Source organism: Emys orbicularis, chromosome 4 (assembly GCF_028017835.1).
Source record: "Emys orbicularis isolate rEmyOrb1 chromosome 4, rEmyOrb1.hap1, whole genome shotgun sequence".
Classification (NCBI taxonomy): Eukaryota; Metazoa; Chordata; order Testudines; family Emydidae; genus Emys; species Emys orbicularis.
Genome location: NC_088686.1, coordinates 84256656 through 84274224, shown reverse-complemented (window position 1 = coordinate 84274224; position 17569 = coordinate 84256656). Strand labels below are relative to the sequence as shown.

The 17569-nt window shown below is 38.8% G+C and overlaps 1 protein-coding gene across 1 annotated transcript in view; it reads left to right on the top strand.

The window, feature by feature from the left end:
- The window catches only part of CAT (catalase), a 40798-nt gene extending 23536 nt beyond the window's left edge, over positions 1 to 17262 (top strand). The window contains exons 7-13 of the mRNA XM_065402836.1: positions 3452 to 3643; positions 5413 to 5565; positions 7630 to 7768; positions 12051 to 12184; positions 14376 to 14483; positions 15869 to 15955; positions 16454 to 17262. Of these exons, the coding sequence (XP_065258908.1) occupies positions 3452 to 3643; positions 5413 to 5565; positions 7630 to 7768; positions 12051 to 12184; positions 14376 to 14483; positions 15869 to 15955; positions 16454 to 16519 (879 nt within the window). The 3' untranslated portion in view covers positions 16520 to 17262. The remainder of the gene's footprint in view (positions 1 to 3451; positions 3644 to 5412; positions 5566 to 7629; positions 7769 to 12050; positions 12185 to 14375; positions 14484 to 15868; positions 15956 to 16453) is intronic.
- The last annotated feature ends 307 nt before the right edge of the window (positions 17263 to 17569 follow it).

Below are 17569 nucleotides of genomic sequence, written 5' to 3'. Positions count from 1 at the left end.
TCATTAGCACCTAAAGTTTCCACCTCAGGATTCCCCTGAGCCAATTTGAATTCTTACCATCACTTGCCAGAGATAAGACTAAGTCTAATGTGGTTGTAGCTCCAGTTGGAGTCAAGCCAAAGACCTCAAGTTCAAGGGCTCTGGTTTTGGTAGCTCTTTGGAACCAAAGCCCTCAGATCCCTGTCCCCAGGCTAGAAGGGAGCTTTAGGGCCTAGCCTGTCCAAGATGGTGCTGAAATGTCCTTAGGATCTTAAGCTAATTAAGGCTCCAGAAACTATTGCTGTTGCATTGATTCCCAGTATAAAACCAAAAGAGGTTCCCTGAGAACTTGCTTTTTCTACTGCTAGTGTAGGCCTTTGAATCCTTGGGCCCTTCCTAGCTTTGTTGAGGCAACTCTGAGCCTTTATTCTTCACTCCAAAACACAACGAAATGAGAATGCAGTTTCTAAGCACTGAAAAATATTCCAGAAATAAACAGCACCATTCTCAAGAACATACTTTGAATCAGTCTTTCAACACCAGAGACTGCTTCCCTCTTGCCCTCTGTTCACCCCAAAACACCCTTTACAGGGGAGGGTGGATTTGTGTAGAACAGCTCTAGCTGGGTAGGAAGCCCTCTTTTTCAGAGGATATACCCTAGGGGACGTTTTTGTTCCATTCATGCCCCTTCTATGCCTCTTGAGTGGCATAAAGGGGAATACAGAATCTGACCTCTAGGCTTTCTTCCGGCAACTAGCAGAAGTTACTAGATCGCAGGCCCTGGTTCTCATGGGAGACTTTAATCACCCTGATATCTGCTGGGAGAGCAATACAGCGGTGCACAGACAATCCAGGAAGTTTTTGGAAAGTGTAGGGGACAATTTCCTGGTGCAAGTGCTGGAGGAACCAACTAGGGGCAGAGCTCTTCTAGACCTGCTGCTCACAAACCAGGAAGAATTAGTAGGGGAAGCAAAAGTGGATGGGAACCTGGGAGGCAGTGACCATGAGATGGTCGAGTTCAGGATCCTGACAGAAGGAAGAAAGGAGAGCAGCAGAATATGGACCCTGGACTTCAGAAATGCAGACTTTGACTCCCTCAGGGAACTGATGGGCAGGATCCCCTGGGAGAATAACATGAGGGAGAAAGGAGTCCAGGAGAGCTGGCTGTATTTTAAAGAATCCTTATTGAGGTTGCAGGAAAAAACCATCCCAATGTGTAGAAAGAACAGTAAACATGGCAGGCGACCAGCTTGGCTTAATAGTGAAATCCTTGCTGACCTTAAATGCAAAAAAGAAGCTTACAAAAAGTGGAAGATTGGACAAATGACCAGGGAGGAGTATAAAAATATTACTGAGGCATGCAGGAGTGAAATCAGGAAGGCCAAATCACACTTGGAGTTGCAGCTAGCAAGAGATGTTAAGAGTAACAAGAAGGGTTTCTTCAGGTATGTTAGCAACAAGAAGAAAGTCAAGGAAAGTGTGGGCCCCTTACTGAATGAGGGAGGCAACCTAGTAACAGAGCATGTGGAAAAAGCTAATGTACTCAATGATTTTTTGCCTCTGTCTTCACGAACCAGGTCAGCTCCCAGACTGCTGCACTGGGCAGCACAGTATGGGGAGAAGGTGACCAGTCCTCTGTGGAGAAAGAAGTGGTTCGGGACTATTTAGAAAAACTGGACGAGCACAAGTCCATGGGGCCGGATGCGCTGCATCCGAGGGTGCTAAAGGAGTTGGCAGATGTGATTGCAGAGCCATTGGCCATTATCTTTGAAAACTCCTGGCGTTCGGGGGAGGTCCCGGATGACTGGAAAAAGGCTAATGTAGTGCCCATCTTTTAAAAAAGGGAAGAAGGACGATCCGGGGAACTACAGGCCAGTCAGCCTCACCTCAGTCCCTGGAAAAATCATGGAGCAGGTCCTCAAGGAATCAATTCTGAAGCACTTAGAGGAAAGTGATCAGGAACAGTCAGCATGGATTCACCAAGGGCAAGTCATGCCTGACTAACCTAATTGCCTTCTATGAGGAGATAAAAGCAGTGGATGTGTTATTCCTTGACTTTAGCAAAGCTTTTGATACAGTCTCCCACAGTATTCTTGCCAGCAAGTTAAAGTAGTATGGGCTGGTTGAATGGACTATAAGGTGGATAGAAAGCTGGCTAGATCGTCGGGCTCAACGGGTAGTGATCAACGGCTCCATGTCTAGTTGGCAGCCGGTTTCAAGTGGAGTGCCCCAGGGGTCGATCCTGGGGCTGGTTTTGTTCAATATTTTCATTAATGATCTGGAGGATGGCGTGGACTGCACTCTCAGCAAGTTTGCAGATGACACTAAACTGGGAGGAGTGGTAGATACGCTAGAGGGTAGGGACAGGATACAGAGGGACCTAGACAAATTAGAGGATTGGGCCAAAAGAAATCTGATGAGGTTCAACAAGGACAAGTGCAGAGTCCTGCACTTAGGACGGAAGAATCCCATGCACTGTTACAGACTAGGGACCGAATGGCTAGGAAGCAGTTCTGCAGAAAAGGACCTAGGGGTTACAGTGGACGAGAAGCTGGATATGAGTCAACAGTGTGCCCTTGTTGCCAAGAAGGCTAACGGCATTCTGGGCTGTATAAGTAGGGGCATTGCCAGCAGATCGAGGGACGTGATCGTTCCCCTCTTTTCGACATTGGTCAGGCCTCATCTGGAGTACTGTGTCCAGTTTTGGGCCCCACACTACAAGAAGGATGTGGGAAAATTGGAAAGAGTCCAGCGGAGGGCAACAAAAATGATTAGGGGGCTGGAGCACATGACTTATGAGGAGAGGCTGAGGGAACTGGGATTGTTTAGTCTGCAGAAGAGAAGAATGAGGGGGGATTTGATCGCTGCTTTCAACTACCTGAAAGGGGATTCCAAAGAGGATGGATCTAGACTGTTCTCAGTGGTGGCAGATGACAGAACAAGGAGTAATGGTCTCAAGTTGCAGTTGGGGAAGTTTTAGGTTGGATATTAGGAAAAACTTTTTCACTAGGAGGGTGGTGAAGCACTGGAATGGGTTACCTAGGGAGGTGGTGGAATCTCCTTCCTTAGAGGTTTTTAAGGTCAGGCTTGACAAAGCCCTGGCTGGGATGATTTATTTGGGAATTGGTCCTGCTTTGAGCAGGGGGTTGGACTAGATGACCACCTGAGGTCCCTTCCAACCCTGATATTCTATGATTCTACCAAACAAAGAGTACATTAAGCAATTACCTAATTTTATTATTTTAAAAATATTCTGTTATCTTGCTGAGCTCAAATTAATAAAGAGGACAATGTTCAGATTGTACTGTGGAGTGCCATTTAATTTACCTGCTGAAATTCAGATGTAAAGTGGAATATGCAAACAGTCTAATAGTTCTTCAGTTTGCTCTTTTTATTCCTGTGGTATTTCATAGCCAGTTTTGTTTAATTACAAATGGTAATGAGTGTCACTTCTTCATTTAATTACTATTAGACTGATCAGGGCATCAAAAACCTTTCTGTCGAAGAAGCAGGAAGATTGGCTTCCACTGATCCTGACTATGGATTGCGTGACCTTTACAATGCCATTGCCAATGGAAACTGTCCATCCTGGACTTTCTACATTCAGGTTATGACATTTGAAGAAGCAGAGAAGTTCCCATTTAATCCTTTTGATATAACTAAGGTAACTAACTATGGTGTGTGTGTGTGTGTGTGTGTGTGTGTGTGTGTGTATGTATGTATGTATGTGCGCGTGTATACAAAAAATATTAAAGTTACAAAGTCAAGCAGTCAGGAAATGCCAGTATTAAGTTGTTTGTGCAAATTTAATTCTCCCCTTTCACATATGCATTATGTCCTAACATCACATCATAAGAGCGTGGCAGAGCCAACAATAGACCTTCCTTTCCTGGGTCCCAGTCTAATGTCTTGAACACAAAAAAAATCCTCTTTTTTTTTACTACCTCCCTCTTCATTCACTATTCATTATGTGCTCTGAATGAGGATGGAATCTTAAAGTCAAATAATGTGATCATGTGAATAAAGAGCATATCATAATGAATACACACAGTGGGGCCAAAACAGGGCCACATGGCAACCTTAATTCTGGAATTGTCTAATATTTGAGTGCTTGACTTTGCAACCTTAACATGTAATTTCCTAGGTGTTTGTTTTCAGTTTTTTTTCATAAAGAGAAAAATTCCATCCTGTGGAACTATTCCTGTCCCTCCTTCCACCCCCACTCCAAGAAAAAAAAAGAGGGGAGGAAATGGGGTAATGAGCAGGATTTGAGCCCAGGATTTCTAGATCCATACCACAGACCTCTATTACCATTGGAGATGGAGTAACTGGTAGCAGGAAAAGACTATTAAACAGCATAGGGTAATTTGACACAGTTTGCCAGTGGATTATGCAACTAGGTAGGTAATAGATATTTGGAGTTGGGAATCTTGGTTTCTGGTATTGGCTCTGGAGGGCTGTGATCTAGTAGATAGATTGGGAAGGTTCTTTTTGAAAGGCTGTATTGCTGTTTGGATCAGGCTTGGCTATGCAATGTTAGAAACCTGAGTTCTTTCCCCAGCTCTGATAGAAACTACCTTGACCAGCCTCTCAGTTTACCCTATCATGTAAAATAGTGGCATGAAGCCTTCATCAATAATGATGACTTTGCAGAATGAAGCATTAACACCAGTCAGTGGAAGAGGAGTTGAGACTCTTATGGTCTCTTCCTTGCTCAGCACAACTTCCCTGAGGACAAAAGGATGGGATGACTGCTGCTTCTGGGGCCCAACTCAAGCATAAGCTCTGTACCTACCACATAGGAAGCTGTGTAGGGGCCTGGGAGCATGCTTCTTATAGATGGACCATGTTCTATGATTGTATCAGCAAGCTTCTGACAAGCTCTTCTGAGCATGTTCAGATGGCAGGGTGTTTTTTTCAGAGCCTCATAACTTAGCTAAATTTGGGTGGATTTTCCTGGGGAACAGTAAAATGTACCTCTCTGATATCAGGTCTAATCCTCTGCCAATCATCAAGTTCTTGCTTCAAAGCACGGTAATGCTAGAGTGCTTAAAAAAGAACTGTAGGGAAAAATGTTAACATTGGCAAGCCCTGCATGCTTTTATCTAATGTTCCTCTTGAAAGTTGTTTGTTTATATATATCTATATCTATATATCTATAATTTGAGCAAAAATAGTTTATTTTTTTAATAAATCAGCCTGGGACAGCATGGAAAATTTCCACCTGAATTGTTACTATTTGGCAAATTTATAAGCTGCTGAAAGCAAAAGCTTATAATGGAAAGTACTACTATATTTCCCCTCCCCCCGCCCAATATCATTCATTATCAAGATTAAATCCTAGGCACAATGACTGCATTAGGTAGTTGAATCTGTTTTCTTGCTGTGTTTTATAACATGTAGTAATCACAGTGTATGTATTATGTTTTCTAGGTTTGGCCTCAAAAATGCTATCCTCTAATTCCTGTGGGAAAACTTGTCTTGAACAGGAACCCTGTCAATTATTTTGCAGAGATAGAACAAATAGCCTTTGATCCAAGCAACATGCCACCAGGCATTGAGCCTAGCCCTGATAAAATGTTACAGGTAAACAGAGCAGCTCGGTATATTACTCTGACAGAGTCATGCTGAGCTTTTCATTTTCCTCTAATCATCTTATTCACCTCTTAACTCCTTCTCTCTCTTTAGTCAGGCTTTTTAATTAAATATTGAACAACCAAGTCAATATGTCTCAAACATTTGGAAATAAGTAATTTAATTACAGTATTAGTATGTAGCCTAGAATGGCTATAGTCTACAGCCACTTACATTGATATCAGTGGTGTATAACTGCACTTCAAGTGGTGTAAAATACACCTGCATTTATTACCAGTCGCAAAATCAGAGGCCATTTCTCAAAAACAAGCCCCCAAATTTTTAGAATTAATGGAAGTCCATTTTAAGTAACTGCTGATAGTACTTCTAGTAATGTGTGTGTGCATATATTTATGCTTTTTATGCTTTTTCAAGTATAAATATTTATAATTAATTTATGAATAATTTAAAAGGTCTCTGATTTCTGAGCACAGTGTTTTTTTGTACACTTCTCTAACCTGGTTTGCAAGTCAACTTTTTTCTCCCAAACCATAATTCTAGGAGGCTTCTACTTTCTGCAGATACTTCATTCAATACACACACTTACTCCTAGAACTATAGGGATTCTAAGACTCACCTGTTTCCATGATTTAATGGAAGGAAACTAGTTTAATCAATTACAAAATTGACTTAAACAGACTTAAAGGTGGCAATTTTGCAACAGAAAAGCTTCAAAAACAGACTCCAACGAGAAACTGCTAAAATTGAATTAATATGCAAATTAGACACCATCAAGTTAGGCTTGAATAGAGACTGGGAATAACTTAGCCATTACACACATTGAATCTATTTCCCCATGTTAAGTATTCTCACACCTCTTGTCAAACTGTCTGTAATGGGCTATCTTGATTATCACTACAAAAGTTTTTTCTCTTAATTAATTAGCCTCTTAGAGTTGGTAGGACAACTCCCACCTTTTCATGTTCTCTGTATGTGTATCTATATCTCCTTACTACATGTTCCATTCTATGCATCCAATGAAATGGGTTGTAGCCCACGAAAGCTTATGCTCAAATAAATTTATTAGTCTCTAAGGTGCCACAAGTACTCCTGTTCTTTTTACAAAATTGATGTGATTACTTAAACAATAAGAGATTAAAGGCTTTAACTGACTAGTAAGTTTTTGAGCTAGGTGCAGTCCATAGTAAATAGTGCACGTGATTGTTGTGGAGCTAATATCAAGTTTTCTCATCTTCAGATTAGACATTCTTTTGATCACTCCTTCTGTCAGCCCCTTCCTGGTTTGGTTTACAGTGGGGATTTTAATTTCTGTTTCCCTAAAGTAGTAAACAATTTTTTTCTAGTATTATGTAGGGAGTCACTTATGCTTATGCCACATTACCTACTCCAAAGCCTCTTTTAAAAAATAAAGTCACTGCAATATTGTCACGGAAATATGAAAGAAAAATAAGGGGGATGGAGGTTATGAGAGACACAAACAGAATTTCAGAAAGAATCCTTGAAAGTTCAGGACAGCTTGTCATTTTGACTTTTTATCTATATGAGGATTAAGGATTATGAAATGATTTTCCATGTTGCAAAATGTGCATTTCATCACACAACTGCGTATTTCAGTGGTTAGTTTCAAAAGGCAATCATGAAAAATATACCCAGGGTCAAACTGATTGCCATATGTGGGGTTGGGAAGGAATTTTTCCCCCAAGTCAGGTTGGCAGTGACCGTGGGAGGTTTTGATTATCTTTTGTGGGGTGGGATGCTAGTCACTTTCCAGGATTATCTGAGTATATCTCACTTAATTTTCCTGCCATTGTGGGGACTTAAGGCATTGGTACACCTCAGTCCTCCTATTCTCTGCCCGTGACACACAATAGTCTAGTCTCCTGTGATCTGTAATACTTTGGTCTAATTTAGGTTGTTGGGTTTAGCATGAGGGTGCTGCGTGGTGGCCTGTGATATACAGGAGTTCAGACTAGATCATCTAGTGGTCCCTTCTGGCCTTAAACTCTGACTAAAAATAAAAAAAGTTGAATATACAACATGTCATTGTGATTTTAGGGTCGTCTTTTCTCATATCCCGATACTCACCGACACCGTTTAGGACCCAACTACCTACAAATACCTGTGAATTGTCCCTACAGGACTCGTGTGGCCAACTATCAGAGAGATGGACCTATGTGTTTGTCTGACAACCAAGGTATCCTGAAAAATACTTTAGAATGCAAATATATTTGCATTATGTGTATATAGGCATTAAAAATGATTTGTTTAATCTTGAAGATAGTTAATTTCAGAACAAAATCAGCCCATCACTTAGCAGGAGTAGTTGAAAACAAACTGCTCTGAGCAGTGAAATGCTAAAATACTCTTTTCAGTGTCTTTCTAGCAGTAAACAGACTGACCATATTCTGCTCCATTTAGACAGTTTCCTAAATAACGAGCTTTACCTTTTTTCTAATTAAAGTGTGGTAGAGGTATGCAGAAGTGCAGGAGCAGCAGAGGGCAGTGGCGGGAGGGACAGCTGAACTGCAGGCAGCTGCTGCACAGGGAACTTGGGGGAGCGGGGAGCTGATAGGAGGGCTGCCGGTCCACCCTGGTTCCAAGCTCCCACCAGCTAGCTGCAACAGGCTGCTCTTCCTGCAAGCAGTAGACAAAGCAGGCCGCTGCCAAAAGACGTTAGAAGGGAGCATTGCATAACTTTAAACGAGCATGTTCCCTAATTGATCAGCAATGTAACAACAAAACAACGTTAACCGGCACGACTTTAAGTGAGGAGTTACTGTATATGAAATGTTCAAGCTAAAAAAATTCCTTTCTATCAATGTGAAAGGCCCCTGTGTGTCAGAGTGACACATCCCTAAAACTTCCAGTTGTGTTTACACAGTTGCTGGAATGCAAATGTATACCTTTTTTGTGTTAATATTCTATTTTTTGAAAGATGTACATCAGTGTTAGTGATTTTTGCCTTGTAAGAATATTTGATAGGAGTCTTTAATTGCAAGTTGTAAATGTACTACAAATGGCTGGTTGTAAATCTAGGAACCATGCGGTCAAAAAGGCAAACAACCCAACAAATACGCCTTATCAAAGAGTAGGACACATCCCTCATGTATAAGATACCAGTTTGTTATAGATATGATCTTTATCTCAAGACAACAGATGTTATAAGGTGTTTGTTTGAAAAAGAGTACTAATTGTGTAAAAGAATGTGAGGATGTTCTTCAGAAAATTCCAAAAAGTAGTAATGCTTACGATGTGTTATCAGAACTATAAACCAAGGGGGAAAAGTGGGTCTCTTATTCCTCCTCTTTGCAAAGAAAAACCTTAGTTTAAACCCACACACACAATTCTAGAAATATCCTTCTTGAAGTTGATTTCCTATGTAAACACTGAAGTTTTCATGGTTTAAATTTTGAAGGAGACTATTTATGATTGGGAAATATTTTACAGAAGATATTAGTTACTTCCATCCTTTCCATGTTTAAGGTGAAAGAAAACCTTTGCTTCTCAAATTCTTAAAATGGCATAAAATTATTTTTGAGATATTTGCAGTTTTGCATCTAAATGCAAGCCATCATATAACTACCTGATTTCATGGTTGAGTGAATAGTGAGATATTTTATGTACAAATATAACAAGATAATTTGATGCTATAACTGGTTACTAATGGTTACTAAGAAGCCATTTTAATATAAAATATTGATAACGAATTCTCCAGTTAATATCTGGCATTGCTTAAGCAACTAGTTACCAAACTCAAAGACAAGAACCTTCTCTCCAAGAATGGTAAGAAAAAGACGGTACCATCTGTGATGACCATTTAATTTCAAAGACACTCTTAAGTAGGGATGTAAATACCATTTAAAAAATTAACTGTTTAAACAAAATATTTTTTAGTAGTTTTAAACTGCTAACTGATTAAAGGGCTGGCTGGCATGTGGCTGGGGCTGATCCGGCCGGTGTGGGGGTAAACAGTTAAGGCGGGTTAACCGGTAAAACTAATGCTTAACCGGTTAACATTTTACATCCCTACTCTTAAGAACTGTTTACTTTTACAAAAATTACTTTCAGAGCTCAGAGGAAATAGTGTTTGGACTCATTTGAAAGGGAATTTCAACTTCTTGTAAGCCCTGGTGGAGTTCAAAGGATTGGTCTCAAAAAATGTACTGAATAAAAAGTTAAAATTCTATCCTTAAAGATGTTCTGCTAATTTACCACCACGAAGACAAATGCAAAATAACCATAAAGTTGAAGAATTACAATCCTGCTGCATATTCAGTAGCATACGGCATATTCATAAGCTGAAGATATACACTAAAATCAGACAAAGTTGTTAAGGCACTGAAATATGACAGACTGATATCTGAAGCAACCAAGCCCCTGAAAGAGAGGTTTCTTCCCTCTACAGAAAGATAATGGAAAGAGAAGAGAGGTATAAATAAACCTCTCTGAACTGAGGGAGTAAAAGCAGCACTCAGTTCAGCACAGTTCGCCTCTTTACAAGCAAACAGCAGCAGCAACAAGATAGCTGAGAAGGCAAAGAAGCCACAACACAGCATCAAGGAGAAACAGCCTCCCAATGCAGCACTGCTTCTGCCACATATCACCTAGACTTCAGCATCATTGGTGAGACGGCGTTAACAAAAGCAGTGCCAAAGGATTTGCTTTAAAATTTTCCTGTAATAATTTTAGTGGGATAGTGAAACGGTATTGTAATTTAAGGTATTAACAGCTTCTCCTGTTAAATGGCAGAATATTTAGACTATATATTGCTAGAAAGGAAACATGAGCTAATCTTGGTAAACTGCAAGAAATAATGGGATTTAATTTGAATGTAAGATTCTTAGTTTTCATTCATTTTCCTGCAACAAGACTCTACTTTGACTGGCTTCTTTTAATTAACCAAGTCAAATACTTGGATTTCATAGGACCTTAGTTAAGATTACTTAACTCTGCCCATTTATAAACTATTTAGGTTGTCCATGATAAACCAAACAGGATTCATCAACCATTAAACAAAATTCCTTTGCTCATGGTTATCCATGAGACAATAAGGCTATGTCTGCACTACGGCCCTTACAGCAGCAGAGCTGTACCACTGAAGCTGCACCGCTGTAAGGTCTCCTGTGTAGCCGCTCTATGCCAACGGGAGAGCTCTCTCCCGTTAGCATAATTAAATGACCCCCAATGAGTGATGGAAGCTATGTCAGCGGGAGAGCGTCTCCCATCGACACCACTGTCCACACCAGCGCTTTTGTTGGTAGTCATTATTAATAGATTTTTTGTTTCTTTAATTGTGGTGTTCCCTAACGAATGATGAACCCCATTTGACTAAAATTGTGGGAGTAGCATCCCTGAATTGGCATTGAGAGAGAATTAAGATATGGCCTGCCATTTCTTGTTTTGCTAGACTGTAAATTTAAGATATTTAAGTACTGTTTGGAATAAAGTTAGTTGGTGCTCAACAATTTAAAACACCCTTTTTATCTCCCACAGGCCTTGATCCTACAAGATGCTGACCATTCTGGCCCCTGATGCAGCAAAGCAGTCAAACACATGATTAACTGTTAGATATGTGAGTGGTCCCATTGAAGTCAGTGGTATATAAAGTAAATGGGACTACTCATAGGCTTGAAGCTAAGCATGTGTTCAAGTGTTTTGCGATTGTGGTCTAAGCACTCAGCATCTTGCGTAATTGAGCCATTAAAAATATGGGATGGGAGACTGTATGCTCAGGTGACCGAGCCTCCTTTTTGCACAGAACAGGTTCCCTCCACACAGGGAGTGGGGTTTAGATCCTGCCTTAATTTTTAATACCAGAAATTTTTAAGAAAACTCAGGAAATGAGAAATAGGTAGATTCAAATTCAGATATTAGAGCTGGTTGGAAAATTTTGTTGAAAGTTTCCCTTCAAAAAACATTTGGACAAAACTGTGGGGTTGTGGTGTGGTTTTTTTTTTTTTTTTTTTTTTTTAAAGAAATTTGCCACAAAAACAAATTTTCCAAAATAGAAATTTTTGTCTGCGAACGTCATTTCAGAAAAATGGAAATATTGTTTCAAAACTAACTTTTTTATATTTTTAGGTGCATTATTTCATGACACCTGTACTAATAGTGCTTAATGTGATTGACATTTGAAATACTCTATTTTATTTTTTCAGAATTTCCATTTCACAGGAAATTTTGCTTTTGTTCCAATTTAGAACAAAAACAAATGTTCAAAATTCCAAGTTTCGACCAGCTATATCAGATATACGTTTGAGGCTGCAGGACATTGTAACTGCTGAGCTATATCTCTTGAAGAGTGTGAGGCAAAGTGTTGGCAGTTGTTTTAAAAAGAAAGCGAAGGAAATATAGACATAGCAGGGTAAAAGGGTTATCTGAATCAATTTGAATATATTCCTTCAAGTGTGCTTTATAATTTCACTGTCTCCTAATCTAAACTAAAAGGACTGATATTTTGATCTTTTCTCTTAAAGGTGGTGCCCCAAATTATTATCCAAACAGTTTTACTGGTCCTGAAGATCAGCCCAATTTGAAGGAGAGCCACATGTCTGTCACATGCTGTGATGTGCAGCGCTTCAATAGTGCAAATGAGGATAATGTGTCTCAGGTAAACTATGTGAAAAGGACTTATTATATTGTCTGTCGTGGAACTTGATTGTGTTATCTGGATGTGGGTTTTTCCTTGAAGCATCTAGCCTAAACTTAAGTACAGTTCTGAGGAGGCCTTGAAAGATCTTTGCCAATTCATTTCAAGTAGGGCTGCAAATTAATTGCAGTTAACTCACGCGATTAACTAAAAAAAAAAATTAATCACATTGTTAAACAATAATAGAATACCAACTGAAATTTATAAATATTTTTGGATGTTTTTCTACATTTTCAAATATATGGATTTCAATTACAACACAGAATACAAAGTGTACAGTGCTCACTTTATATTATTTTTTAATTTGTATTTTTCAATTCACCTCATACAAGTACTATAGTGTGATCTCTATTGTGAAAGTGCAACTTACAAATATATGGCAGAATGCGAGTAACACACAGAGCAGGAGACATACTGTTCTTCCCCATGGAATTCAGTCACAAATTTAATTAACGCATTATTTTTTTAATGAGTGTCATCAGCATGGAAGCATGTCCTCTGGAATGGTGGCCGAACCATGAATATTTAGCATATCTAGCACGTAAATACCTTGCAGTGCTAGATACAAAGGGGACATAGTAAATAAGAAGGGGGCAGCATTATAATTCCGTATATGTAAACAAACTTGTTTGTCTTAGCGACTGGTTGAATAAAAAGTGGGACTGAGTGGACTTGTAGGCTCTAAAGTTTTACATTGTTTTTGAGTGCAGTTGTATAACAAAAAAAAAATCTACATTTGTAAGTTGCACTTTCACGATAAGAGATCACATTATAATACTTGTATGAGGTGAATTGAAAAATATTTTTTTTTACAGTGCAAATACTTGTAATAAATATAAAGTGAGTACTGTACACTTTGTAATTGAAATCACTATATTTGAAAATATAGAAACCTCCATAAATTTATAATTTCAATTGGTATTCAATTATTGTTTAACAGCGCAATTAAAACTGCGACTAATTGAGATAAATTTTTTAAATCTCGCAATTAATCGAGATTAATTTTTTGATAGTTTGACAGCCCTAATTTCAAGGACTGCTTTGAGTTTGACTGCCCAGTGAACAAGCTGTGGTTCCTCTCAAATTCTTCTTCCACAGCACTTTGTTCAACTCGCCGGACATGACATGTTCAAATTTTCATGTACGTGCCTTTGAGACTGAAGCATGCAAAATTGCACCTGCAAAAGTGAGATCACCTGTTTTATTGCAGTGTGAAGTCCAATATTTTACCAGGAACATATTTCTCCATATTTCATCACTTTTTTCTCTAGGTATCTTGGTAACACTACCCCTACTCTTATGTACCACGCTTTCCTTAGAATACTGTCATTTCAGTGAACCTTTAAAAAATGTTTCTTTACACTATGTAATGCAAATAGTAAATTTTTCGGGCCAACCTGAACACTAATACCCAGATGCAAAATTTAGCCCTGATTTTTTCCAAGCTTGATGTAATTAGTTGCTGCAGATATCTAAACTATAACACAATGTGATACAAATGTTAATCAGTTCCAACAGAACTGGATTACATTGATATATAAGATAATTAAAGTAATTAGACAAACAGCAGTGAACACAGAATTTGTGACATACCACTAGAAACACTGTTGCTACATTTGCAAATCTCATTCATACATTTTTTTTATACAGATAGTGTCATAAAGGAGAAATATGTAATTGAAAGATACAGTTGTAACAGTTACTTCCTGAAATAGTCCAATATTAATTTCAGAAACTGGAAGAGTAGTTAAAAATTGATTTGTAAAAATTGACTTGTCTTGCAAAGCAGATGTAAAATTTCAAAATTTAATTTTGCTAAACTGTCCAGCAGAATAGTGTTAATGGTTCTAGGAAGTAGAATGGCTGCATCTTTAATCTAATGTTGATTTGGAAGTGCTACTTTCATCAGCATCATGTCATTCTCTTTGCCTCTTTCTTATTCCTTCCCTCATCTAAAAACTTAGAGTTGTACATCATGGCGGGAAGCAGTTTGAATGTTCTGGGAAAATACCAACCAGTATTTCATGCTTTCTTGTAATAGTTTAAAGACCTGAGCTTTAACAGTTTTACTATTATTAATGATAGCTTTTGATAGTCAATTTAAAAACTGGCCTTGCCTTAAATAAACTAAACTACAGAATTTGATCCTAAGGTGAGAGTGTTCTATACCAAAGTGCTGAAAGAAGATGAACGCCAAAGACTGTGTGAGAACATTGCTAGCCATCTTAAAGACGCTCAACATTTCATCCAGAAGAAAGCTGTAAGTACAGTAAAAGCTTTATCTGTCATGTTGGGGGGAATAGGGAGTGCCAATTCATCAAAAATTCTGGTTAACTAAGAGTTATACTTCTCTATGGAGGGAGGGAGTTTGGGTGCAGGAGGGGGCTTAGGATTGGGGCACAGGAAGGGGTGCAGGGCGCAGGCTCTGGGAGGGAGTTTTGTTGCAGGAGGGGACTTGAGGTAGGGACATGGGAGGGGTTTCGGTGTGCTGGATCTGGGCGGCGCTCACCTGGGGAAGTTCCCCACAACTGCAACATATCCTTCTGCTCCTAGGCAGAGGAGCTGCCAGGCGGCTGTGCGCGCTGCCTCTGCCTGCAGGCGCTGCCCCCGCAGCTCCCATTGGCCACGGTTCCCAGCTGATGGGAGCTGTGGAGGCAGCGCTCAGGGCGGGGGCAGCACACGGAGCCCCAGTGGCTATTCCTCTGCCTACGAGCAGCAAGGACGTGTCGCCTCTTTGGGGGAGCCTCACAGAGCCAGGTAGGGAGCCTGCTGGCCCCACGCCAACCAGACTTTTATTGGATACCAGAAATGCTGGTTTTAGAGCTTTCTGGTTAGTAAAGTGCCAGATGATACAACTTTTACTGTAGCATCTTACTGTGTTAGCTTAAGTCTAGCTTCTGCTGGTGTGTTACAGTATTGCAGTTGATCAACAAATTTTGCAAATATAACAGTTTGGAGATGAAAAGAGAAGGTCAGAAATTGTATTTTTGGAGAATAAGATGTTGATCTGTTTATTTTATGCGAAGAATGATCAGTAGAGTATAAAGAATTTAACAAATTTTGTACATAATTAACAAGGAGAATGCTAAAGCTGGCAGCATGATGAGCTGACACTTTCAACACACAAATGTGGAAGTCTAGTGATTTGTGCTTCCTGTATTGTGGGGTGGGGTGGGCTAACAGACTGCATAAGTGCTTTGCACTGGGTGTTTAAAATACAGATATCTTACTCAAAACAAAACAAAAACAAAAACCAACCACCCTCGTTTGATCAAGGCCATAAAGGTTTTATTTGGAGGATGAAAAGTTCCCCAAAATTTAACTGTGCTGAAATATCCAGGAGAATAGCATTAATGGTGCTAGGAAGAAGAATGGCTTCATCATCCCCAATGGAAAACACCTGTGCAATGTTTGTTTAATTTGCAGTAAATCAGGATGTTGTCCTAGGTGACTTAATACCTATGATTCACTCCTTGCTACCTGGTCTATTGATATGAACTGGTGCTTGATTTGGGGAATTGTTGATAATTCTTATTAGATATTGCATGTTGATTGCAGGCTTTGGAATTGGCAAGAACCAGGCATGAATGTGAAACTGAGAAATGAAATTGTCTGTTCGTGCCCTGACTTTCCTTACTATTTCAGGTGAAAAACTTCACTGATGTTCATCCTGAGTATGGTGCCCGTATTCAAGCTCTGCTGGACAAATACAATGCTGAAGCTGGCAAACAGGTATGTTAGGGATGGTTTCTTTCTAGTTAACAAGGCTTTGATTGACTGAATACCTTAGCTTGTTTCATGAATCTCTACCTTGATGGAATATAATCATTTTCATGGTTTTTTTTTTTTTTAAACTTGGAGATAATTCATTGTTTTGATAGTCATACAATGAGATAATTGCCATTAATTGCAATGCTAATTGGTCCAATTAGTTGGTGCATTACAAGGACTGAATTTAGTGGTTTTATATTTCAGAAGGTGTTCATGCATGTACTTGATACTCTGGTTAGCTTAGCACATGATAACCTTACCTGCTAAAATTGCATAAAGGAAAAGGGATAAAATGGCAATTACTAAACAAAATGTTTCACTTGTGCTGTTTACTAAATGAGCACTGGTTAATTTCTTTAAAATGTTGATTTGACTGCATTCAAATTTAAGAAACTTCTTTTAATAGCATTTGCCCTAAATGTTTTTTTCATAGCCTAATTAATTTCATGTTGCTTTTAGGATGTGATTAGAACGTATACACAATCTACACGTCGCATGTCTGCAAAGGAACGATCTAACCTGTAAACTGTATGCTACATACAGTTGGTCCATCCATGGATTTTACATCCCCCTAACTGGAGAATAAGCTGTCAAAGACATTAACAAATGTAGCAGATGTCCGCACAAGATATAAATGCCTTTCAGGCTTGATGCAGTAATAAAGAGTCTATTCTTATGTCTGCAATCGAAAGTGATTGACTAATAATTTAGTACCTTCTAACACTAGTGCTCTAGGCTGGTAATGATTTTATGTAGATCTCTTTTTAAGGCTAAAAGTTATTTTTGTTTAGTTTTGGAAATGAAACTCAATACTTAAATGAAAAGATTGTTTCAATTGGTTTTTGAGGTAAGGACCCTAACTTCTGGCTAAACTACTGAAAACAACTTATATAAATACTGTGATTATCAATATAGGTGAACTAATAGGGTGTTCAAGTTGATAGAACTTCACTTGATTTTGTCAAAAATAAATTGCCCAGTATGTGTAATGTGAGCATTATAGTTTAAAAAAAAAAAAAGTAAAGGAACCCATATACATACAGTAACTTTCTTTCTTAACTCTAGTTTCCTGCAGTACAATGTATCTGAAAGTAGTTAATTCATATCCAGGTGGAATAACAACTGAAGGCTAAAGTTGGTTTTGCTTACTTATGAAAATATCAGGTTGGGTATATTTTATGCAAGGGAGGTAGTGATGAAAATAGTAATTTTGTTTCTAATCATTTACAGCTTAGATTTTACAATAAAATTGCTTGCAGTTAACCAAATGTGGCTTTTTTTTTTTTTTTTAGGCTATAAGTAGTTGAACTGCAGATAATGGTTACTAAACATACCACCTACCAACTACTTACTTTTGAATAAATGTTAGTTGTCCAAGAGACTAAGGAAACAGTTTTCAGAATCCAGCACAGTTTTTTACCCTTGCCAGATACAAGCTCTGATAATTTATTTAAGTTTATGTAAATCTCTCTTACGGGTTCAGTTGGATATATTACGTTCCTGCCCTAATCCTGTAGAGCTGCTGTGTACTATTCTAGCTAGAACTGGCTACATTTAAGTGGTGAATGAAAAGAT